The sequence below is a fragment of the Somniosus microcephalus genome, chromosome 4 (genome assembly GCF_052327205.1).
Source record: "Somniosus microcephalus isolate GS21.2 chromosome 4, FLI_Smic_1.0, whole genome shotgun sequence".
In the NCBI taxonomy this organism is placed as follows: Eukaryota; Metazoa; Chordata; class Chondrichthyes; order Squaliformes; family Somniosidae; genus Somniosus; species Somniosus microcephalus.
Genome location: NC_140990.1, coordinates 225,994,874 through 226,021,590, shown reverse-complemented (window position 1 = coordinate 226,021,590; position 26,717 = coordinate 225,994,874). Strand labels below are relative to the sequence as shown.

The following is a 26,717-nucleotide window of genomic DNA, read 5'->3' as shown; positions in this document are numbered from 1 at the left end:
GCTTTTATCGCTCCTGGAGGTGATTGGAGCGCTAAAGCAGGCGCTTAACACCTGTCTTAAGGTGCAAAGACCGAGGAGCGAGGCGCTACCTCAGAGCGCTGGCGAAGCTCATGTGAGGTCAGTCAGCAATGGAACACAGACACACTGGCGCCAGCCAGTTCTTAAAGGGGAGGGTTGATCTTGCTCTCCATCCACATCCTGCTCATTGCAGCCTTGAATCTTGGCCTGGAGAGACCTGTACATCAAATCTGCTGGAATGAACAATGGAGAGACCCGGGGAAAGAGCTCAGAGTGCAACCCGCACAGTCTCTTCTAAATCGATACAAGGAAGGGCAAATCAAAATGAACCTGCAAAGTGCTGCTCAGTACCCAAAAATCCTTCACACAGCGTTGAATCTCTCCAGAAGTCTCTCTCTCTCTCTCTCTCTCTCTCTCTCTCTCAGAATGCGTGGTGCAAAAATGTCACCAACAAAAAAAGGCAGGAAGCAGTCGCCTTTAAATAGCGCTCCCCCAGTCTCTTCCTGACTGCAAAACGCTCCCCTCAACCTGTCGTTGCTAACGGCAGGTGGTAAGGCAGGGGGTGCTACTCAATATCCGGTCCGGGGCGTTGCGCACTCGACTGACGTCACGATCTTCCGGTGCAGGAGATTGTGGCGGTAGTGTTTAGCGCCGCTGCAAAATGTCTAGTTAATTTCGCGAGTGGCGCAAACATCGCCGCGCCCGGGCGCTAGTTGCTTTGCGCCCCATTAGCGCCCTCTTAAGGCGCTAACGGGAGGTGCAAACCAACTGAATTTTTCCCCCATGGTGCTAACTTGCAGGAAGGCTCCTCACCAGTGCTATTTAAAGTGATTATGCAGAACTTACAGGTTAGTTGCTGGTTTGTCATTTCAGGCTACTGATTAGCTTCTGGGCCTTTTTTGGCGTGTTTTATCATTCTGGAAAGTTCACTTTCTCGGCAAAGAAGAATTGCCTGGAAATGTAATAATGCCGGAAAACAGACACGGGCAGCTTGAACGATCTCCTCCCGCATCCTTCTGGCCTGCGCCCGTTCAAAGTGGTGCAGGCAGCACACAACATTTGTGCTGCTTGCTCATTATAATGATTGGCGCGTTGATCTCAGCACTAAACGCCTTGCTGATTGGCTTAGCGCTGAACAGGGGGAAAATATCGGGTGCAGTCTACTAGCCAATAAAGTTAGGCCTCTGCACTATGTAAAGAGGAGTTAAGGGGAGTTGCTTTGTTGCAGAAGCACCTCATTGTCATTGTAGGGAGAGTGGAGAGAGCCATGGCCCCACAGGCAAGAGAGAGGGCGAGGAGGTTTTCAGATGCGGCACTGGAGGCCTTGGTTCTAGGGTTTCAAAGACAAAGGCTGGTCCTCTACCTGCAGGGGGGGCAGGAGCCCTTCCAGGCAGAACGCCATAAGGATGTGGGAGGAGATAGCTCAAGCTATTAGTGCCATGAGTGTTGTCCCCAGGACCTGGATCCAGTGCCACAAGAAGTTTAATGACCTCACACGAGTGGTCAAGGTGAGTGAATGGATCATCAAATGCTATATCCCACCATCTGCACCAGTAGCCTCACACACTGCTCAATGCACCACACCCCCATCAGTCACCTACCAACAATCTCTAGCAAGCATCACTCATACCTCACAATCATAGCTTCACCTCACCCTCACACACTTAGCACTGCAGCAAGACTCACACCCACATCTCACACCTTGCACAAACTGACAGCTATTCAACCATGGCAGGCACATCACCCAAACACATTGCACCACACTCACTGACACACTTCCCTTTCTCTTGCAGGACAAGGTGGCTCATAACCACCGGGAGCAGCAGCAGACGGGCTGAATTGTCAAATGACATGTAAAATGCTATTGCACTTAACTATTATTTCCCTGTTATTTTTCAGGCCGTGAACAGCAGCAAATGGGCGGAGGGGATGCCCGAATGCAGAACCTCACAGAGCTGGGGAAGCAGTGCTGGAGATAATTGGAGGGGTTGTCACTGAGTCCGTGGCAAGCGGTGAAGTTGAAAGCATTGCTGATTATGACGGTATGCTCATACCTAATCCTTCTTCTCACATCCCACTTCCCCCTCATACCACAATCTCTTCTCACTTACATGCTGCTGATGGTGTATGCATGGATGTCTTGCTTTCCCCCCCTCCCCTCACCACAACACGACCCTTGTGCCTTTCTCCTTTCAGATACCCAAGATGTCCCACCAGCACAGCGTGTCCTCGAGGAGAGTGAAGGAGAAAAAGAGGCACTATCACTCGATCTGACAATTCCAGGAGCCAGCACAGAAAATGGCACTGCACGGACTTTAGAGGGTCATATAGAGGCGGGATCTGTACGTGGTGAGTCACTGGGTATGAGTGGGCTACAGCCAGGCCAGGGCGAGTTCGCTGCACAGGATATCAAGAAACGGCTGAGTGCACTGGATACAGCAAAGGCTATGGGCCCCGACAACATCCTGGCTGTTGTGCTGAAGACATGTGCTTCAGAGCTAGTCACACCTCCAGCCAAGCTGTTCCAGTACAACTACAACACTGGCATCTATCCGAAAATGTGGAAAATTGCCCGGGTATGTCCTGTCTACAAAAAGCAGGACAAATCCAATTCATCCAATTATCGCCATATCAGTCTACTTTCGATAAGGTCCCACATAAGAGATTAGTGTGCAAAGTTAAAGCACATGGGATTGGGGGTAAGGTACTGACTTGGATAGAGAACTGGTTGGCAGACAGGAAGCGAAGAGTTGGAATAAACGGCTCTTTTTCCGAGTGGCAGGCAGTGACTAGTGGGGTAATGCAGGGATCGGTGCTAGGGCCACAGCTATTCACAATATATATTAATGATCTAGACGAGGGAACTAGATGTAATATCTCCAAGTTTGCAGACAACACAAAGCTGGGTGGGAGTGAGTACTGTGAGGAGGATGCAGAGAAACTCCAGTATGATTTGGACAGGTTGGGTGATTGGGCAGATGCATGGCAGATGCACTATAATGTGGATAAATGCGAGGTTATCCACTTTGGTGGCAAAAACAGGAAGGCAGATTATTATCTGAATGGCAATAGATTGGGAAAAGGGGAAGTGCAACGAGACCTGGGTGTCCTTGTGCACCAGTCGGTGAAGGTAAGCATGCAGGTGCAGCAGGCGGTTAAGAAGGCAAATGGTATGTTGGCCTTCATAGCAAAAGGATTCGAGTACAGGAGCAAGGATGTCTTGCTGCAGTTGTACAGGGCCTTGATGAGATCACACCTTGAGTATTGTGTGCAGTTTTGGTTGCCTTATCTGAGGAAGGATGTTCTTGCCATGGAGGGAGAGCAGCGAAGATTCACTTGACTGATACTTGGGATTGCAGGAATGACGTATGAAGAGAGATTGGGTCGATTAGGCTTATATTCGCTAGAGTTTAGAAGAATGAGAGGGGATCTCATTGAAACTTATAAAATTCTAACAGGACTAGGCAGACTAGATGCAGGAAGGATGTTCCCGATGGCAGGGGAGTCCAGAACCAGGGGTCACAGTCTAAGGATAAGGGGTGAGCCATTTAGGACTGAGATGAGGAGGAATTTCTTCACCCAGAGAGTGGTGAACCTATGGAATTCTCTACCACAGAAGGCAGGTGAGCCCAATTCAAGAAGGAGTTAGATATATTTCTTAAGGCTAAAGGGATCAAGGGATATGGGGAGAAAGCAGGGACAGGGTACTGAATTTGGATGATCAGCCATGATCTCATTAAATGGCGGAGCAGGCTCGAGGGGCTGAATGGCCTACTCCTGCTCCTATCTTCTCTGCTTCTATGTTACTCTCAATCATCAGCAAAGTGATGGAAGGTGTCATCGACTGTGCTATCAAGCGGCACTTACTCACCAATAACCTGCTCACCGATGTTCAGTTTGGGTTCCGCCAGGACCACTAAGCTCCAGACCGCATTATAGCCTTGGTCCAAACATGGACAAAAAAGCTGAATTACAGAGGTGAGGTGACAGTGACTGCCCTTCACATCAAGGCAGCATTTGACCGAGTGTGGCACCAAAGAGCCCTAGTAAAACTGAAGTCAGTGGGAATCAGGGGGAAAACTCACCACTGGCTGGAGTCATAACTAGCACAAAGGAAGTTGGTTGTGGTTGTTGGAGGTCAATCATCACAGCCCCAGAACATCGCTGCAGGAGTTCCTCAGGGCAGTGTCCTAGGCCCAACCATCTTCAGTTGCTTCATCAATGACCTTCCCTCCATCATAAGGTCAGAAGTGGGGATGTTCGTTGATGACTGCACAGTGTTCAGTGCCATTCGCAACTCCTCAGATAATGAAGCAATTCATGCCTGCATGCAGCAAGAACTGGACGACATTCAGGGTTGGGCTGATAAGTGGCAAGTAACATTCGTGCCACACAATCACCAGGGAATGACTATCTCCAACGACCGAGTGGCTAACCACCGCCCCTTGACATTCAACAGCATTACGATTGCCAAATCCCCCACCATCAACATCCTGGGGGTCACCATTGACCAGAAACGTAACTGGATCAGCCACATAAATACTGTGGCAGCAAGAGGAGGACAGAGGCTGAGTATTCTGGGGCGAGTGTCTCACCTCCTGACTCCCCAAAGCCTTTCCACCATCTAGAAGGCACAAGTCAGGAGTGTGATGGAATACTCTCCACTTGCCTGGATGAGTGCAGCTCCAACTCAAGAAGCTCGACGCCATCCAGGTCAAAACAGCCCGCTTGATTGGCACCCCATCTACCACGTTAAACATTCACTCCCTCCACCACCAACGCACCATGACTGCAGTGTATACTATCTACAAGATGCACTGCAGCAACTCGCCAAAGCATCTTCGGCAGCACCTCCAAACCCATGACCTCTACCACCTAGAAGGGCAGCAGGCGCATGGGAACACCATCACCTGCAAGTTCCCCTCCAAGTCACACACTATCCTTGGGACTTGGAAGTATATCGCTGTTCCTTCATTTACGCTGGATCAAAATCCTGGAACTCGCTCCATAACAGTACTGTGGGAGTACCTTCACCACACGGACTGCAGTGGTTTAAGAATACGGCTCACCACTGCCTTCTCAAGGGCAATTAGGGATGGGCAATAAATGCTGGCTTTGCCAGTGACACCCATATCCCATGAACGAATAAAAAAAAAGGAATCAGATGATGACCTCGATGGAGCAGCCTTCAGGAGAAGGATGATGGACATGCACACAGAAATGCTTGTTTCAATGGCAAGCCTGCCAGAGAGCCTTTTGTCAGTGTCAAGGAGCATGGAGTAGTCTGGCTCCAACATTGCACAGGGTTTTGTGTGGAGGTTGGAGCCCATGATTTCCAGGATGGAAGTGGTGGGCAACTCCATTAGAGAACTTGTGGACTCAACCATAATGCTGGGTGTAATGAGCGATCTCACAGCTTCCATTGCAGCACAGGCAGAAGTGACCCAATGTCTTAGTGGAAGCTCAGACTGCTCTCCTGCAGATGCAACTTGCTGCTACACAAGCTCAGACTGCTCTCATGCAGTCTCAGCTTGCTGCCACGCAAGGTCAGACTGCTGCCATTCTGGCTGGGTTTACGAGTGTGGAGCGGGGCTTGCAGGGCCTCGCAGCAGTCCAGCAATCTGTTCTCCAACAGATGGCTAGAAATTCTGAGGCACCGCCCCAGGGGAGTGGCTGTGGCTCCATGGAGCAAGAACATGCAGTCCTCTCTCAGGATGACAGCATTCCTACTCCCACCACTGCCACTCTGCCAGTGCCCTTGCTGTTGCCTGTCATCCAGTTAGCCCAGACTGCTGCCACCCATGCTTAGGTGGTACAGTCTACAGCCGGGTCTTCTAGGCTCAGAGCTGCTCGAGGTCATCCTGCAAGGCCCTCTGCAGTGGTCCATGAAAAATCAACAGCCTTCTACCAGCCATGCTGCAGCCACTGGGGTAGCACTGCGTAGGAGCACTAGAGTAGGAAAAGGAACACGAAAGACCGACATTAAGGAAATGCACAAGGGTGATTAGTTGACGTTGTTGTTTTGAATTGGAATTGATTTATAAATTGTGTTTGGAATGTTTGTTTTGTGGTGGCTCTCATTTCAGCTTTGTGCCCAGGAGGACACTGTGATGTTCCGTGACAGAAGGATGGTAAGGCGGGGAAGTGGTGAGCAACAGGGATCTGAGGTTTCATTCATTAGAAACGGAGTTTGATGGGGCGCTCATTGACAGCCCGTCCGGAATGGGGATCTGCTGCCTGCCTCTTCCCTTCCTCCTCCTCCTCCTTCTCCTCTTCCTCCTTCTCAGGTGGTTCTGGAACCCCTGGTGGCAAGGGCTGTGCCCTCGTGATGGCCAAGTTGTGGAGCATGCAGCCAACCACCATGAAATGGGACACATGTACTGAAGGGCTCCTCCCAAGCGGTCAAGGCAACAGCACTGTTGCTTTAGCACCCCGATGGTCTGCTCGAAGAGGTTCCTCGTGCAGCATGGCTCTCATTATATGAGTACTGGCCACGAGTGGTGGGGTTCCGAAGAGAAGTCATCAGCTAGGTGCAGAGTGGATAGCACTTGTCTCCGAGCAGCCACCCTTGGGTTTGACGTGGTGGCTGGAAGATTACTGGCGCAAGATGAAGGCATCATGACTGCTGCCAGGATACCAGGCATTCAAAAACATGGTGCGTTGGGCGTGGTCGCACAACAACTGCACATTAAGTGAGTGGTAGCCTTTGCATTTATGGAACATCTTAGGATTGGTATGCGGCGCCCACAAAGCCACGTATGTGCAGTCGATGGTGCCCTGTACCATGGGGAAACCCAATATCCTGCCAAAGCCACATGCGCGCTCCTCCAGCTTCTCTCTGTGCAGAGAGAAGACAATGAAGTCCCCTCTCCTGGAGTACAGAGACTCTGTGACCACCCCCCCCCCCCCCAGATGCAGCGATGGACAGTGAACTGGGAGATGTTAGCTATGTCTCCTGCTCCAGACTAGAAGGGTCCGGCGGTGAAAAAATTGAGGGCCACAGTGACCTTGAGGGCCACTGGGACACCTGTGGTCGCCCTGCTCTGAGGCTGCAGGTCTGGTTGCAGGAGGCGGCAGATTTCTGTGACCACCTCCTTGGTGAAGCAGAGCCTCCTAATACACTGCTCCTGGTTTAAGTGCTGGTAGGAGAAGTGCTTTCGGAAGACCCTAGCTGAGTAAGGCTTCCTGCTGAGAGCCCTCCTGACCCTCCTCCTTCTTCCTCTGCGAGCATCTTGTCCCCTTCTTCGCTGCCTCCGATCCATCTCCCTGTCATACTTGAGCACAAAGGGGACTGCAAGTAGAGCCCCCATAATTGGGGCGTAAGTGGTGTGAGCAGAACCCTTTAAATGAGAAGCAAGATGTTCTCCACTTGCAGTAACAGTCCCTGTCACCTCACCAACTTTAAACAACTCTAGAAAGCTCCAAACAGTTACACAAACTTACACAGAGCCAGTAGAAATGAAAAAGCAAGTCAGTTGCAAGTTGCTGATGATCCCTTTAAATAGCTCTGGCGGGGATCCTTCCTGCTGCTGAACGTATGGTCAGCTGGTCGTGATTTGGAGAGGGCGATGAATGTAGTGGCAATGTCCAAAATGGCAGGTCTTGCGTCAAATCAGCATTGCACACTGATTGACATCAGGATCTGCCTCATTTCTAAATCTGGAGTGAGCGCAGGCTACGGCAGCACTGCCGGCCTGCCCAAAATGGCGGCTGCCACAGGACCCGCCAGAAGTGGGCGGAAACGAGGTGGCCACCATTTTTTCATCCAAACCAGCCTTAACAGCCGGTGCAAACGGGCCGAATTTCACGGCCAAGATTTTGCTGATGTTACACTATTTTTGGCTGCCTCATTGATAGTTTGACTACAGTCATGGGTGGTCTGGTAGGGCTGCCTTCGGAGCTGGATGAAGAGAGGGACTATCAAGGAAGACAGCAGAGAACAGTTGCAGCTGCCATAAGAGGAAGGAGGAGGAGGGAACTGTTTAGGAGGCCATATCCACAGCAATTTATCAGGGAGCACTTCTCCTACATTAATTTCACTGAGAAGCAATGTCTGAGGTGCCTTTGCTTGACAAAGGAGGCTGTCGGCTGTCACCAATCTATGTTACCTGTTGCAGCCACAACTTAAGCCGCGCGCCTGTGCATGGACAGCACTGACTGTGGCGGCCAAGGTGACTGTGGCCCTTAACTTTTATGCCATGGGCCCCTTTCAAGCTGCAGCAGGTGACATCAATGACATATCACAGTTTGCTGTCCACCACTGTATCAGGGAAGTCACCAAGGCTCTCTACACTAGGAGGAATACATACATTTCCTTCCCCATGGACAGAGCAAAGCAGGACAAGAGAGCACTATGCTTCGCCCGCATGACCAGCTTCCCCAGGGTGAAAAGTGCCATAGACTCTATCCACATTGCCTTGCATGCTCCCTATCCCTGCAGGGATATTTTTATTAAACATTGTTGAATTGCTATTTTGACAATGTCTCATTTATCATTTAGATGAAAATATATCTAGTTGCCTAACCTGTTCTGAAGAACTGCATTGGTTTCATAATGCATTTTTTATGAAGCACTGCAACCTGAAGAAGGAAGCGGGACTACTAATCATACATGTAGTAGACTTCATTCTTTGAATGTAGAACTCTCCCAGATACACTTCATTCCTAGCAGAAGAAAAAAAAAATCAAGTGCACAGCTGATTGAATGTGCTATCTGGCACCAAACGTACAAGCTCAAATGATTAAATATGTTGTGATATTTACATTGAATAATCTTGACACTGTGAAGGTTGATAATAGATGACTAACAGCCCACTATGTGGATGGAGGTTTATATATGTGAATAAAGTTTATAAAACCTTCAGTGAAAAAGAATATGAGGTTACTTAGAATGAGAAAAGATAATTTGGCCCATTGGGCCATGAAATACATTCCAAAAGATCTGATAGTAATTTCTTTCTTTTCCACTTGGTGCAGATGATAATATTAGCCAAGGTAATTGTTGGTATGGATGATGTCACACTGTCAGCTACAGGTATCGTAACTTTAGTCAATCTGCTCAAGTCAGAGAAGGCAACCACGATCATAGTAGTAGGTAAAATGCATTATTATGTTTTTTGTTTTCAATAATGTGCCAAAATATTTAACTATATTTATAATTCTGTATCTAGCCACACAAATACAATCAGCACACTATAATGCCATCTGGATTAATTAACCTTATATAATTTAGATTTGTAGTAATATGCCACCTTCCCCAGGCATTCACTGATAGTTGAATTATGGCTTGTTCACATTGCAGGTTGATTGGTGCTATATTGTGTTATACATATGACTAGCTGGAGTACCCGGCGTTGCCGAGGGAACTGAAGAACCCTCTGACATGTTTATAAAACTGTTTATAAAACTGTTGGGATTGAAGAACTCTTCCTAAGCACCCAGGAGGTGGTTGTTTAACTTCGTTTTTTGTTAATGGGGATCGACAGTAGCCAAAAATTCAAGTTTTTACAGTTTTCCTTCTATGTCACTTTGGAGATAGCAAGCAGAATTATAATTTTGCAATGTTATCATTGACATTAATGTGTCATGATCATATAATGATTGTGCATTATTGTAAAAAGCAATAAAATTGTTGAAATTTTTAATGAGAGGACCACATTCCGCTTAAAAAAAGACTCAAACAATGATTATGATTTAAAAATGCAATTTTCCATAGCCAACCCAGGAGGAAATTGCATGGCTTTGTTTTTTTAAGAGTTTCCGAGATTAGGCATTTTTATTGAGAAAAAAATCCTTCGCCAAATGAGCCAACTATTTGCATAATACAGCGCTGATGGACAGGTATTGATGGCGGAGTATATTTTCTTTCTCTATGCCCTTCCCATCGTTACTTGGCAGCGCGTAAAATATAGTGGCTTTGACGGAATTTAAATCTAAATAAAAATACCAAATTCGGTATAATCTGTATTAAAAAAATGTTGATTTTGCAAACGTGTATCATTGCATAATTGAGGTGGATTAATGTTGCGCATTAACATGATAACAGCATTTTCTTTAAGTTTCAGTTTGTGTGTTGGAAGGCAGGGGTGCTATATTTTGTTCGGGTTTTACAGTTACCTGTTTTCCTTCCCTAATGATGGCATTATTGGAGAGCCCGTTGATATACAACATTTTCTGTTTTTCCTGAGGGTGTTAAAAGAAACAGATTCCTTGATGCACCAACTCTTGAACATGCCACATACAACTGGCCATGTGAAAAACAGGGCGTGAGTAAGTTGATGCCAGCAACCTTCAAAGTCTGCCCCTGTGCCTTGTTGATTGACATTGCAAAAGAAATTGTTACAGGAAACTGTCGCCTTTTAAATTGAAATGGCAAGTCATTTGGTATCATTGGAATTCGAGGAATGAGAACATCCTCACCTCTGGCACAGCCTGATATGATGGTAGCCTCAATGAGATTTGGCATGAGCTTTTTGACTGCCAGTCTGGTTCCATTGCACAACTTTGGTGGATCAATGTTTCTTAAGAGCATGATGGGGGTGCCCTCCTTCAGTACGAGTTTGTGAGGAGGTGTTCCTGAAGGCTGCAATGAGTTGAGGAACTCAGTGGGGTAGTGTACCCTATCAGCAGTCACAAACAGTATCAACACTTTTATAAATTCGCTCTTGGCCAGGGAGTTTTTGAAAAAGCAGCATGTTGATGTTGTTGACAGTATCATTCTTGGGTGCAAGTATTGACCGTTCACACAGCCACTTGGGATCTTTGAAGTGATTTGTCAGATCCAGAGGGAGAGCAAAGGTTGAGTGGGCAGTGCGACCTCCTTGGAGAAGAGTTGCAGCGATTCCTGATGAGGCAACAGCCAGTGCAGTGCATCCCTTAGAGCGAACCATGGCCAGTAAAAGATTGATCAGGAATGTCTTTCCTGTTCCACCAGGTGCATCGAGGAAGATAATGCCACCAGAATTGTTTTCCACCATATCCACAACCAACCTGTATGTCTGTTTCTGGTCTGGAACCAATTTAGGTTCAGTGACGGTGACAAAGGAGGTCAGTTCCTCAACATTGTAGGTGGTTTCCCTGAGTACCTCTCTGCTGAGACCTGGAGAAGTATTCCTACAGGGAGATGGAAGGTTCAACTTAGTCAGAGACTTGCCAGCCAATGCCAAAGTCTTCTCCTCCAAAAGGATCAATACCTGATTGTACATTGCATCAGTGAAGTTCAACTCCATTGCGGGATTGGCTCTCCTGAGTTGGTGTAAGATGTCTTCTGTCAGGCTGTCTTTGTGATCTTCCCACAACTGCATCGGGTTGGAAGGGCTGCAGAGGGCAATTATAATGGCAAAGAGATTTCGTAACCTATTGGGGGAGTAAGACAGAGCAGCTTCTGTCATCGTTGCATGCCAGTGAATGTCATCCTCAATGAGTCCTCTCCTGCGGCAAGCTTCTTGAAAGGAGGCACAGAGATGGCCATTGAAATTCTTGAGGTCATTAAATGATGTTGGGCCAGCAACCTCATGGAGGAGTAGATGAAGGTGAAAGCACTCTGTGTTGTTTGGATGGACTGTGTAGACTCTGCCAAGTGCATCAGATGAGTACACCCCTGTATGACCAGGAACTTCCTTCTGACCTGGTCCAGGGCGCCGAGCCCGCCATGTCTTGTTTGGCTGCCAGGTGTAGTACTTGGGCACCTGATGATACAAAAGTGTCTTGGCAAAGTCAATCGTTTGGCACAACTCAAAGAATGCTGTCAGTTTTGTCTTTGGAGGTTCCTCGGCACGTTGCCTGGCATTTACTGGTCGGAAGAAAACCCTTTGTCCATTTTGCAAGTGCACATCCAATTTAGTGACAGTGCGGTAATGCTTGTTGATGTCAAAACCAAAAATTCGCCAGGCTGCCTCATTGCTGCAGATGTAACGGCCCATCAGATGTGTGGCGATCTCATCATTTTGAATTTGCTGTCCAACCCGTTGAAGATCAAAGACAGCTTGGTCACTGCCCTTATGGATGTACTTGCACACATATTTGATAGACTTAGCTGAGTGGCAGTACTCCACATTGATGTGACATTTGAAGAGCCTGGATAGGAGTGGACAATAAGGAACAATCCAACGGTTGTCAACTTCCAATGGCTGTCCTTGCTGTCTTGTCTGATTTGACTGGCCAGGTTGACCTGACTCACCAGAATGCTGATTTCGCATTCTTATTTCAGTGCTGAAACCTCCACTCTCTTTGCCCCTTCTCCTGCACAAAGGATAGCCATCATCCCCATGCTGAGTTTGTTTGCGGAGTGGCTTGGGTACCCTTTTGTACATTCATTGTTTTTCATGCAGGGTGAAGAAGGGTTGTGTCACCCACAAGGACCATGAATCATATTTTTTACAACAACATCAAAGAGGATTGGATCCTTGTCCTTATCGGGTAGCTCTGCAGAGATGAAGGAATCAACTTGATTGGGGTGAATCCTTGCCTGAAGCCAGAGTAAAAGATGAACATGAGGAAGTCCTCTCTTCTGCCACTCAATGCTGTACATGTAGCAATGGGGTGCACCAAAAATGTTGCCTACAGTCAGAAGTTTTACCAGTTTTTTAACTTTGAGGTTGAAGACCCGTGCTATGAGGTCATGCCTTTCAGTACCAGCTTTGGGTGGGAACTCCTGCCATTGGGGATTGCAAGTCATGGTGATAAAGAGGTCAGGTCTGACATAGTTTCTGACATAGGTCATGGCATCCTGTGTGTGCTCATGCATGTACCTAGGACCTCCAACAAAGGTGGATGGTAGGATGACCATTTGACTAATGTCCTCAGTGTTGCCATCATTGGCCACAGCATCTTGCAAGTGTATATAGTCTGTGACTCTCAACTGATTTTGGTTATTCCGGAACCAATTAAGCCGCTCTCCTTCCATTTTTGCATACATGTCAGTGAGGAATTGGTGGAGAAGTCCTCTACACTGAAGCAGATGGTTTGAACCAGTTTGTCGTTCCATCAGCCTATATGCATAGAATTCCATGGCAGATACCATCTTTTGTCTTTGGGCTGTAGGTGGCACACCAGTTTTGGGGTCAACATGTGGGATCTTGTTATAGGCATCGTATCCATCTTCCCCATGGCAAAACAAAAGCGGGTATTGCATATGACCTGTGAAGCTCAGAAATTCTTGTTCAAATTCTTGGCCCACAATGACTACTTCATTGGTGGTAGGAGCATTGAAGCGTCGCTCATGTTCACCTGCAGGAGTCTTGTCAGCTTTGATGACAACTTTGAGGTCTTCATTTGTTGTTTTTTCGATGGCTGTTTTGAAACTCTTTATATATGGGTTTTGCTGATGAAGCATCTCCTGTAACCCAAGCAAAGTTTGAAGCTTGATTTGGTGTTGTTGTGCGGGGTGAACAGCAGCTTCCCTGTGGCGATTGGCTTGCTCCTCGTCATCACCCAAGAAGTAGATTTGGAGAAACTGAGGTCTTTCGTTTGGTAGAGGAAGTAGGGAGCCAGCTGTATGGTACACCTGTCCATGAACTTTAAAAGCTGGGCAAAATCCTGATTCATGCACTCTGTTTGCACCAAAAGAGGTCATTGCGAAACAGTTGTTGTACTTCCTGATATGAGTGAGTAATTGTCTTGAAGCTGGAGTTCTGCCCAACAGAAGTGAGTGTAGGGGTTCAGATGGAGCTGGTAGTGGTGGAAGTTTCACCTTTCCTCCATTGCAGCATATCCCATCAATTTCCCTTTCCCACTTCAGAGCGCCATAGTGAGGGCAAATGATGGTCATCCTGCCAATGATGACTGTGGGGTCTGCTTCATAATTGATGGTGGGTTCATAGGAGAAGGCTGCTCTGTGCCAATGATTCCAAATGTCAACTCTGGCAATGGCCATGCGTATAGTGTCGGACTGACGACATGCCTGAGTCTGGTCAGGAGTTTCTGAGGCTCTGGCTTGGGTATGTCTCGCCTGGTCAACAGCTTGCCGTGCCTGAGTCTGGTCAGGAGTCTCTGAGGCTCTAGCAGTTGCCATTCTGGCTGTGTTGGCAGCTTTACATCCCTCAGATTGTTGAGGAGTCTCAGCTGATCTAGGAGCAGCATTTCTGTCCTGGTTAGCCTGAAGGCGAGCCTGTCTCTGCTCATCAGTTTAAGCAGCTCTCCGAGCCTTATCTCGGCATGCATCAGAAGTGCTGCGTCCAAGTCTGCAACATTTTTTTGAGCCCATGTTGTTAAGAAAAAAGTACAAATCTATACACAGGAAACTTTGTGCTATCCGGCACCCACGGGACCGAGCTGCTGCCGTTCCCTCAAAACTGCCGTACACTCTAGAGTTATCTGACAACAATCACTGTTGCTTAGCAACAGCTTCTAAACACTTGGGTGTAGCTGCAAGCCTCTGTAGCTAAAGCTGTTGCTATAGCTACAGACCTTGCAAAGCTTGACTGTTCAAATAAAGCAAAGAAAACAAACAAATAGAATTAAAAAACAGCTCCTGATTTTTGCCGGTGGCTCCAGATTGCCGGATAGTTCACCTCCGGATAGCACTGTATATAAATGAGTTTGTCTGTCTGTGTGTATGCGCGCGGTGAAATGAGCGGATTTTGTCCGTTTTTTTACACTGTCCGAACAATTTTTGTCTGACCAAAAAATAAACATGCCTATGACACTCCCCTAATCATAAGCTTTCTTTTGATATAACGTATGTGTAGGTACACTCTATAACTTTTGAGTTTACCGCATGCATACACACAGACAGACAAACTCATTTATATATATATATATAGATTATGGCATTCTACAGCGATCAATAATATTCCCATTAATAATAGTCTTTCAAATTATTGCCAAATATTTTAAATATTCAAATCTCTATCATGTTTCCTTAAAATTATATTCCAATAATCAGAACGTTCTTATATCTGAACATGTGGGGTTTCCTGTAATTCTGTACTCCCGATTTGAGACATTTATTCTTCTCCATTACCAATGCATTTTTCAGCTGTGCAGTCAACTCCTCTAATGCAGTACAGCTTATTTTGTATGATTGGTCTGGCATTCATCCATACAAACTAGCAAGGTTCCAGGTTCGATCCCTGGTCTGCTGAGTTAGTTGTTGTCAGCTAAGGGCATTGATGTGATACTCAAATTGACCTTGGTGTGGCTGGACTAGAAAAGGGAAAAAAACTCCTGATCACAATCCTACATAATCTAGCAGCTTGCAGCTTGTTACAAATTCGGGTCTACCACTTCCATGGTATCGTTCCCATAAGCAGTCTTATTTTGTGGGAGTTCACTCATGCTGCCCTAAATCTACTTATATAATGGCCCAGAAATTCGGGTCGGGGGCTTCCCGCAGGTGCAAGCCCCCAACCTGCACTTACCTTGCGCGCCAGCCGTTGAGCTGTGGGCCCCCATGGAATTGCGATCCTGGGCCTGCTCCAGCTGCCGGCACGCAGTCCTTGCGTATCCCAGGGGCGCAGTTAGTTCGAAGCGTCCCCTGGGATCACGTGGGCCATGGGAAGCCAATCGGAGCAGGGAATGCTCCATTCATAAGATTGACAGGAAGAACTGTCAAAACTTATAAATACTACGGCCCCATAACATCACTAAATCTTCAAATAATTTTTTAAAAAACATCACATTTTTTAAATAAACTATAAATTACATGAAATAACTATTTTAAACAATAATTTAAATTTTTGAAAAAAGTAATTTTATTTTCTAACGGGGCTAAAAATAAACTTACCTTTCTTTAAAGTATTTAAAAATAATAAACCTGTGGAAAAAATGTTTTAATTTTAATTAATTCTCCACTTACCTTGTAAAAAGCAGGCCTTGCGACTGCTTTTTACATGTCTAACTTCTGGAGACTTAACCTCCCGGGAAAAACTGGAAAAAAAAACGAAGTTCGATGCGCACGCGCAGCCTCTCCCGCGCACGCGTTTGAACTCTGAACCCCTTCGTTCAGGGGAACGGAAGTGCCGGTTTCCCGCGCATGCGCAGTGCATGCAGGAAACCGGCACTTCCATTGGGCTTACGGGTGAGTACCCCATGCGTACTCACCCGTGGAGACCAGAATTTCTGGGCCAATAGTTTATAATATATATGTAACTTGAGGATGAACAATTGCACCCTCTTGTGTCTTTCGTACATGTATTTCTTCAATCTCTCCAAAGACAAACTGAATAAACACTCAATGTCTAGGCTCATATATGAAGGACACTCACTTATTGAAACTCCACTTACTTCAGAACAGGAAAGGAAGACATCTGGGGAAAAAAAGGAAAACACTAAAAAAGAAAATTTAACACTCCGATTTCCAGCAGGTCCAAGGAAGTCCCTCTTGCCCTGAGCCAAGTATATTTTGTAAAATGTCATCTTATGCACTGTGATGCTGACAAATGTCAGGAGCAGCTGCATTGCTGTAATATCAATCCTAAATAATTAAAATAAATACCCAAAACACAATTTTATAAAAATAACACATTACCCTACCATTCTTTTTCCCCTCCTATTGTCTCTTCTCTATATTGTTTTATTTGTGCACATTTTATGACTAATATTATCTATTCTACTTATGCTAGTCTTTTTTTTGTTTAGCATCTTAACATTTAAAGTGCGTTATTTACCATGTTTCTTTGGCCTCTCAGCTCTCAAAGTTCATTTTGGAAGTGGGAACACGTTTGAAAAATTGATTGACTAAAAACAAATTCCAAAAGCAGGCAAAGACCTAAAGATTGATCTGGTTATATTGTAGACATGATCAGGTCCATCTCTGTCATCTTTTTCTACCATCAGAACTGATAGGGATTACTGATGGGATGAGTGCATTCATTGACAGCACTAGAAGACTGGGCCTGGATGAACAAATGTGCTTATTACTCAATAGGAATTAATTTAAATATTTTTTCCTCAATATTCTCCACTACTGTCCTCAAGATACTAACACCTTGTTGGGGAACAGATCCCTGACACCAATCGAGTCACTGGTAATCATGTGTGAGCCTAAATAGTGATTGGTGGGAGGTTATTTGACTATAATGAGCACTATGAGTTGTTGGAGGTCAATCATCACAGCCCCAGGACATCGCTGCAGGAGTGTCCTAGGCGCAACCATCTTCAGCTACTTCATCAATGACCGTCCCTCCAACATAAGATCAGAAGTGGGGATGTTCACTGATGATTGTGTTCAATACCATTTGCAACTCCTCAGATAATGAAGCAGTCCATGCCCGCATGCAGCACTACCTAGACGACATTCAGGTTTGGGCTGATAAGTGGCAAGTAAGATTCGTGCCACACAAGTGCCAGGCCATGACTATCTCCAACAAGTGAGAGTCTAACCACCGTCCTTTGACATTCAACGGCATTACCATCGCCAAATCCCCCACCATCCTGGGGGGTCACCATTGACCAGAAACTTAACTGGACCAGCCATATAAATTCTGTGGCAACAAGAGCAGGTCAGAGGCTGGGTATTCTGCGGTGGCGAGTGTCTCACCTCCTGACTCCCCAAAGCCTTTCCACCATCTACAAGGCACAAGTCAGGAATGTGATGGAATACTCTCCACTTGCCTGGATGAGTGCAGCTCCAACAACACTCAAGAAGCTCGATACCATCCAGGACAAAGCAGCCTGCTGGATTGGCACCCCATTCACCACCTTAAACATTTACTCCCTCCACCACCAGTGCACCATGGCTGCAGTGTGTACCATCTACAAGATGCACTGCAGCAACTCGCCAAGACTTCTTCGGCAGCACCTCCCAAACCCACAACCTCTATCACCTAGAAGGACACGGGCAGCAGCCGCATGGGAATACCATCACCTGCACACCATCCTGACTTGGAAGTATATCGCTGTTCCTTCATCGTCACTGGGTCAAAATCCTACAACTCCCTCCGTAACAGCACTGTGGGAGTACCTTAACCACACGGACTGCCTCGGTTCAAGAAGGCGGCTCATCATCACCTTCTCAAGGGCAATTAAGGATGGGCAATAAATGCTGGCCTTGGCAGTGACGCCCACATCCCATCTGAGTCCATTGATGATGGTTGCCTTGTTTTGAGTACCACTTGTCGATATACAAATCCTAAATTGATTTTGGACTCAATGCATGTATAGCCCATTTTCGATCATTCCTTAAGTTTATATATATACAGTTCTTCAAGAAGTTGGGCTATTTAATATGCTTTGCTTCTGTCTTTTCAGTTCATGCACAGTTTCTATTAAGATTAATTGTTGAAAATATACTGTACAGTAATAATATTTTGACCAGTTTGTACAATTGTTCTCCTTACAGGGCAGCTGCTGTCCTCTCTTACTCAGACCAGAGCAGGTATTTCCGACTCCATTATTACAATGGGAGCTGTGGAACTCCTTTGTCCACATTTATACGCTGAGAGGGAACAGGTAAAGGAAACACAAACAAAAATATAGGGCTAAAAGTTCGGTGGCTTAATGCCACCCGTTACTGGCAAAAAAATGGTGAAAGTGCTGCGGCAGCCACTTTTTCACCAGCTGGTGGCGGGTCCCGCGGCGTCCTCCATGTTGATCCTCTCCATAGCACTGCCGGCAAGTATTAGCACCCTGCAAAAAAAATAGCAGGATTGGTGACATCACGCCGACTTAAGGTCATCATGGTCAACATCGACCCTAGTGCTGGGTCATAAACACGCCAGGGAAACCCAACGTGTAAGGAGACTGACAGAGGCACTGTCAGCACCTCTTAAAGGGACACACACATTTTTCAGGTAAGTTTGCATTTATGCTTTAGGACTGTTTTTTTAAATTTTATTGACGTAGTAGTTCGGTGCAATAGATGCTAAAAGTTTTTTAAGTGTACAGGGAGTGTTGCTGGATGCTTTCAAGGTCTCAGATGGTAAAGGAAGGTCTCTGAGAAAACAGAAAATACTGCAAATACTCAACAGGTCAGGCAACATCTGTGGAAAGAGAAACAGAGTTCACGTCTCAGGTTGAGATGCTGCCTGAGCTGCTGAGTATTTCATAGAAACATAGAAGATAGGAGCAGGAGTAGGCCATTCAGCCCCTCGAGCCCGCTCCACCATTCAATGCGATCATGGCTGATCATCCAAATTCAGTACCCAGTCCCTGAATTCTCCCCATACCCCTTGATCCCTTTAGCCTTAAGAAATATATCCAACTCCTTCTTGAATATATTTAATGAACTGGCCTCCACCGCCTTCTGTGGTAGAGAGTTCCACAGGTTCACCACTCTCTGGGTGAAGAAATTCCTCCTCATTTCTGTCCTAAATGGCCTACCCTTTATCCTTAGACTGTGTCCCCTGGTTCTGGACTCCCCGACCATCGGGAACATTCTTCCTGCATCTAGTCTGTCCAGTCCTGTCAGAATTTTATAAGTTTCAATGAGATCACCTCTCATTCTTCTAAATTCCAGTGAATACAAGCCCAATCGACCCAATCTCTCCTCATACGTCATTCCTGCCATCCCAGGTATCAGCCTGGTGAATCTTCGCTGAACTCCTTCCATGGCAAGAACATCCTTCCTCAGATAAGGCGACCAAAACTGCACACAATACTCAAGATGTGGCATTTTATGCTGGCATTTCAGATTTACAGCATCTGCTCGCAAAGGGAAGAGGAAGACACAGAAGCAAAAGAAGCAGAAGAGGAGGAATCTGAAGAGGAGGAAACTGAAGAGGGGGAAGCAGACGGAAGGATGCATCCCAGACAGCCCCTTTCTGGCCAGGGTATCCAGGATGGAATCATCCACCTGCGGTCCCAGTGACCACAACCCCAATTCCCCTTTCAACATTTGTCCCACACCTTACCTTCCCTCTGTTACTAACCATCACAACGTCCTCTTGGCCACAATGCTGAAATAAAAGCCACCACAAAGCAAACTTTCCAATCCAACTTTATATATCTATCCATCCAACATGACATCAAGAAATCAACTCATCACGCTTATGCATTCTCTTAGTGACCCTCTTGTGTGTACCATTGCCTATCCTACTGATGTCATGCAGTGCTGCAGCATGGCTGGTGGAAGGCTGCTGACTTTCAGTGGGGGACACTGTAAATGGCCTTGCTGGTTGACCTTGAGGAGCTGGTAGCTGGGAGTGTCAAATCAATCTTCTCTTCTTCTTCTTCTTCTTCACTCTCCTCTCCCTCTTGGTCACCCACTGGCTGGGCAGGCTGCATTTCTTGGGTGTGTGAAATGAGGAAGGCACAAGGGTGGAGTTGTGGTGAGGGGAGGGTGGGAAAACAAGAGGTGCATGCAAGAAGGAGGATAGCCTATGAGGATACCAGCATCTTGCATCCTTTCAGCCCCTCCACTGGCCAAGGGCTCAGCTATGCCCCTGTCAAGAATGGCCTGCACCGTTTCCTCCAAAGGGGTGAGGTGAGGCTAGGAATGGGAGATGTGCCTCGTGATTGATACAGATTTTTGGTAGGTGAGTGATGGGGGGGTGGAGTCATGTATTGAGCAGTGTGCGAGGCTAGTGATGCAGTTGGTAGTAGATTGATTTTGAAGATGCATTCACTGACCTTGACCACTTGTCTGAGGTCATGAAGCTTCTTTGGGCACTGGAGCCAGGTGGTGGGGGCGACACTACTGGCAGTGATGGCCTCGGTGATGTAGTCCCACATTGTTCTTTCTGGAGGGCCTCCTGGCCCCTGTGGGTAGAGGACCTCTCTTGCAGTGTTGACCCCTTGCACAAATCTGGAGTGCTCGTGCAAGACCCTGGGTGCCCCTTCCCTGGCTTGCTGAGCCATTTGTGTTAGTGCTAAAGCACCTTTACCATTTTTTTAGGTGTGGAAACCAATTCAGCTTTAAGAGCTGAAGACTGTCATTTGGGAATTATTTTTAATGTTTATGTTTTTTTTGAAAGGCAGTAAGGGCTGAAAAATGCATTTTTTCCACTTGATGTTAATTTTTATTCATTTTAAATGCATTGCCCCTTCAATTCAAAGCTCCTTTAATTGCCCATAATGCCTTGCGGACTCCGCAGCCTCGCTCCAAGAAGCTGCAAGGAGCAGCAACGCCGACTGGTGATATATGCTTAGAGGCGCAGGGCAAGGCTAAAATACTCAATGAGTACTTTGTATTGGTGTTTACTAAGGAGGTGGCTGCTGACAAAATATCGGTAAAAGTGGAAAAGGTAGAGGCAATGGAAGGGGTGAAAATTGATAGACAGGATGTACTAGAAAGGCTGGGTATGCTTAGAGTGGATAAGCCGCCTGGTCCAGATGGCTTGAATCCCAGGCTGCTAAGGGAATTGGGGGAGGAAATAGCGGAAGGGCTTGCCATAATTTTTCAATCTTCCTTAGATGCAGGGGAGGTACCTGAGGATTGGAAAATGGCAAATGTGACACCATTGTTCAGGAAAGGGCGTAAGGACAATCCTAGTAACTACAGGCCGGTCAGTTTAACATTTGGGTGGGTAAAGTTTAGAAACAACGGGCACTTGGAGAGGTTTAAGCTAATTAAGGAGAGCCAACATGAATTTGTTAAAGGCAGATCGTGTTTGACTAATCTAATTGAATTTTTTGATGAAGTAACAGGGAGGATTGATGAAGGGAATGCAATGGATGTTGTCTACATGGATTTTAGGAAGGCATTTGACAAAGTACCACATAGAAGGTTGGTTAACAAAATTGAGGCTCATGGAATAGGTGGGCCAGTGGCAGCTTGGATAAGGAATTGGCTTAAGGAGAGAAAACAGCAAGTTGCAGTAAATGGCTGTTTTTCAGACTGGAGGATGGTAGACAGTGGTGTTCCCCAAGGGTCAGTGCTGGGGCCACTGCTTTTTTGATATATATATATATATAAATGATTGGATATTGGAATACAGAGTAGAATTTCTAAATTTGCCAATAACACCAAACTTAGGGGTATTGCAAACCATGAGGATGATACCAATCGACTGCAACAGGACATAGGAAGGCTAGCAGAATGGGCAGACAAGTGGCAAATGGAATTTAATGCAGAGAAGTGTGAGGTGATGCATTTTGGCAGAATGAACAGGGAGAGGCAATATACACTTAATGGCACAGTCTTAAAGAGTGTGCAGGGACAGAGGGACCTGGGAATTAATGTGCATAGGTCCCTGAAGGTGGCAGGACATATTTAGAGAGTGGTTAGCAAAGCATATGGGATCTTGGGCTTCATGAATAGAGGTATTGAGTACAAAAGTAGAGAAGTTATGCTGAACCTTTATAAAGCGTTGGTTAGGCCACAACTGGAGTATTGCGTCCAGTTCTGGTCACCACACTTTAGGAAGGATGTGAAGGTCCTTGAGAGGGTGCAGAGGATATTTACCAGAATAGTTCCAGGGATGGAGGATCTTAGTTACAAGGACAGGTTGGAGAAGCTGGATTTGTTTTCATTAGAGCAAAGGAGGTTGAGGGGTGATTTGATAGATGTGTACAAGATTATGATAGGCTCGACGGGGAAAGGCTGTTCCCACTAGTTGATGGTACAAGGACTAGGAGACACAGATTTAAGGTTTTGGGTAAGAGATACAGGGGGGGTGTGAGGAAAAACTTTTTTACGCAGTGAGTGGTGAGGACCTGAAACTCGTTGCCAACGGAAGTGGTGGAAGCGGAGAGACTCAGTGTATTCAAGGGGAGACTGGATAGGCACTCAAGGGAAATAAACTTGCAGGGCTACGGGGATAGAGCGGGGGAATGGGACTGACTGGATTGCTCTACAGAGAGTTGGCACGGACTTGATGGGCCAAATGGCCTCCTTCTGTACCGTTATGACTCTATGTAGATGGGAACTTCAGGTCAGAGGTCTCCATTAATGCCACCAGGTGGGCGATGCACATTAAGTTAGCACTGCGCTCCACATCGCCAACCCCCAGAGCCAATTTTTCAACAGTAGGGCTGCGGCCATTTTCAGTGGCCTTTAACTCGAGTTGCACGCACAAATTGTTCCCCCATAAACCTTGTGAATATGTCTTTGCTTGCATTAACATGTTATAGCTACAAAGGGTAACGTGTCACTCTTCATATCCTTCCAGTCATAGGACTGATGCTTTGTGGAGTTACACTCTCAGTTTGTGAAGTATGTTAAAACATGTACAAGTGAAGCTCTCATTCAATACTAAAAATGGCATCACTGCCTTTGCAGACCCTGGTGCTAGGAAGATCCTGGACAATTAGTGAATAAGTAATTTTATTGTAGATAATTACTACATAACATCCCCATGTCAGGTTCTGCTATATTACATTTTCTCAAATTAATTTACATCTATTAAACTGAGTGTCTATGGAAAATGGACTTAACAGCAATAAATAATAAACAAGTTGAGTTTGTGATGGAATAATCTCCACTTGCCTGGATGGATGCAGCTGCAACACTCAAGAAGCTCGACACCATCCAGGACAAAGCAGTCTGCTTGATTAACACCCCATCCACCACCTTAAACATCCAGTCTCCATCGCCATCATACTGTGGCTGCAGTATGTACTATCCACAGGATACACTGCAGTAACGTGCCAAAGTTTCTTTGACAGCACCTCCCAATCCCACAACTTCCATTACCTAGGACAAGGGCAGCAGTTGCATGACCTTCACGTTCTCCTCCAAGCTCCTCTCCAAGTCACACATCATCCTGCCACACATATATCGCCATTCCTTCATCATCACTGGGTCAAAATCCTGGAACTCCCTACCGAAACACATTGTTGGAGTACCTTCACCACATGGACTGCAGCGGTTCACGTAGAAGGCTCACCACCATCTTCTCGAGGGCAACAAGGGATGGGTAATAAATGCTGGCCTTGCCAGCGACACCCATATCCTGAGAATGATTTTCTTTTAAATGCTGGAAGCCGGCTCCCAGAATCAGAATTAAATTAACTGGGTATCTGAATCCGATAGCTTCAATATATGTATCAAATTTGGATAACTATTTCATAGTCCTTCACTTTAAAGTTTGCATTAACCTGCCCATGGGAGGTGTAAACTTCTGATGTATAACTTTGGCATGATTTAATTGTAGATGTTACAGGTTACTGGCCTTAAACAAGGTAAATATGTAAATAATCTCTTTAGTGTCATTTCCCTTGTGATTTACACCTATGGTTACTGATTTACAGTTCTTTTGAGCAGGACAAAATTTAATGGGTGCCACTTTGTTAGTGCTTGACAGTCACTGAGGGTGCACAAGCTGAGAACCACAAATAGTATTCAAAAGGGCTCCCATACAAAAGAACAATTACAGCTCATGTCCTCAACCACAGTAGAAAATTATTCATCTCCTTTTACTCCTGATGATTCCAATATAAATACCAAGGTCAAAGAAAAGGTGACAGTATTCCCTATTTAACTTTTTTTAATATTAGTGCACTTACTGTACTAAATTGACCCTGTTAATTGTGTGCATGTATTTTTCATGATGCAAGAAACTTTAAAGTGCTTAGCAATTATTTTCCTAAATTACTCCATTATTATTGAATTATGAAGGAATTCACTAATGCTGTGAGCTACATATAATTTAATGCTCTACTTTTACTTCTGGGAGCTGGCTTCAACCCAGCGCAGATATGAAGTTTCCCCCCTTAAGGGTCAAACAAGTCTGAACAGTTAGATTCCATGGGACTCTTAAATATAAAACTACCTTCCAGTCTTCACTCTCTCTAAAGAGACTTCTTAAGAATAGACAGTAAGGAAAATAGAAAATGAGGTCACTGTTTTGAGAGTGCAATTGAAGTAGTCAATATAATGCTAGTGTAGCACGCAGTAAACTAGCTTGTGTAATATGGACTATGATAATAGAATACTTAAAACTGTCAGTTGAGGCATGGTTCTAAAAAGCATTTAATTATACACCATTATCTCTCATTTTAATAAGCATTAACATAAAAAGCAACAAAATATTTTGCTGTTTCAGGTTCGTGATTCTTGTGCTACAGCCTTGGGATATCTAAGTTTTAATCAAACTGGTCATCGTCGCCTGCTGGTGGAGTGCAGGAATCAGCCAGAATTGTATGATCTTTTAATAGCTAACATATGCAATGATGGCAAAATCTGCAAGGACTTTACAGATGAATTCAGAGTGCAAAAATTAGTTGGCCTGCCATCAGAGAGGTATGAAATCCTAATGCTGAGAAACATTAAAAATTCTGCAAATGCTCTGAAACACAGCTTAGCTAACATTAGTGAGCTTGTAATATACTGTTTTGTTTTTTTAAAACCAGGTTAGAATTAAAGGAAGGAAAGCTGGTGATGGTCAAAGTGGATGAAAAAGGTAAATTATATCAGTATCCTTAAATTCAACAGTGATTTCTATAAGGTAACTCACATATCTGTTGAAATGGTAGGAAACAAATTGTCAAATTTGTAAATTATATTATTGTCAATCAATGATTTAACCACCAGAAAAATCAAAAAGCAAAAGATTCAAGAAAAAGTTCTATAACAGTTGACACCCTTTAGAGTGGAAGGGTATTGGAGTGCAAGTTACGTTAAAGTTCTTGTATCAGATTAGCTCTGTTGGAAGCCTTCTCACCTCTGGATAGATTTGATCCCCATAGCAGAGTTTGAGCTCATAATCTAGACAAACAGTCCAGTGCAGCATTGAGAATGCACTTCATTATCGTGAGTGCTGTCCTTGGTATGAAATGTTAAACCAAAGTCCAGTCTGGCTATGTTGGTGAACATAAAAATCCCATAGCACTATTCAAAGGAGCGCAAGGAGTTCTCCTGATACCCACACCAACTTTCTACATCTCATCCAATATCATCAAAAACAGAATTACTGGTTATTCATCTCACTGTTGACACTAAATAGCTGCTGTCTTTGCCAATATAACACTAACCAAAAATAATTTGTGTTTTTATATAAGGCACTTTAATTTCAAGTTTATCATTAAAGTTCTAAATGATTTAATTAATCGAAATTCTTGTTTTGTTTTAATCACAGCGAGATCAAAAACAGCCGCCACTTGTCCACATGAACAGCAGAAAACATTGGCTTTACGATCAAGATCTGCTCCTAAATGAAAAGTCTAGGACTGCTGAACCTTGGAACCAGAAGTTATTTGCAGTTTCTATAACAAAACCAGTTCATCTTCAAAATGAACCTCTAGCTAGGCTATTTGCCTCTTGCTTTGGGATATAAACAAAATGACAAATTTGCTGCAGTATTATTCATGCTCATCTCAGCAGGAAAGTCCATGAAAAACCTTTCAATTTATTCCCTTTTTCAATTTGAAGAAGATGTCGGGCAAAATGATAGCACATTGTTGTGAGTTTTCTTTGCACATTGTTACAACCTTCCCTTGCTGGTTAAGCTACAACAATTAAAGTACTATACCTCAAATTTATCGATTTAGTTTCTTTGGCAGATGTTGGCCCCTGGGGTAACACAGTATGTAGGAGCCTCAACACAGTGTCCAAGTGTACCACAGAAAAGGGTTTGTTGCCTCTGATCTTTCACATTATAATGAGCTATTGATCTCAGCTGAACTATAGTCGTGCAGTGCTGTGTGAAGGCCATGTGCTTTCCCACAGGGAGGGAGAATTGAGTCGGTGTCACTCTATTTCACATACTTCCAGCAGTTATTTTCACCTTGACATTTGTAAAAACAAGTGGACACATTTTCTTCCTTCTCAGCCAAGGATGAGGTACGCAACAGGGAGACCCGTGGAACTGTACCTCAACATGAATCAGTACTCGCAGGAGGGGAAGGGATTGAGAAAATTAGCTGGAATATTTTTGGAAAAT

The 26,717-nt window shown here is 45.2% G+C and overlaps 1 protein-coding gene across 1 annotated transcript in view; it reads left to right on the top strand.

Moving 5' to 3' along the window:
* ankar (ankyrin and armadillo repeat containing) overlaps nt 1–26,312 on the top strand; it is a 306,667-nt gene extending 280,355 nt beyond the window's left edge. The window contains exons 19-23 of the mRNA XM_085984217.1: nt 8,995–9,112; nt 18,299–18,408; nt 24,882–25,078; nt 25,189–25,238; nt 25,914–26,312. Coding sequence (XP_085840343.1) covers nt 8,995–9,112; nt 18,299–18,408; nt 24,882–25,078; nt 25,189–25,238; nt 25,914–25,993 — 555 coding nt within the window. The 3' untranslated portion in view covers nt 25,994–26,312. The remainder of the gene's footprint in view (nt 1–8,994; nt 9,113–18,298; nt 18,409–24,881; nt 25,079–25,188; nt 25,239–25,913) is intronic.
* The last annotated feature ends 405 nt before the right edge of the window (nt 26,313–26,717 follow it).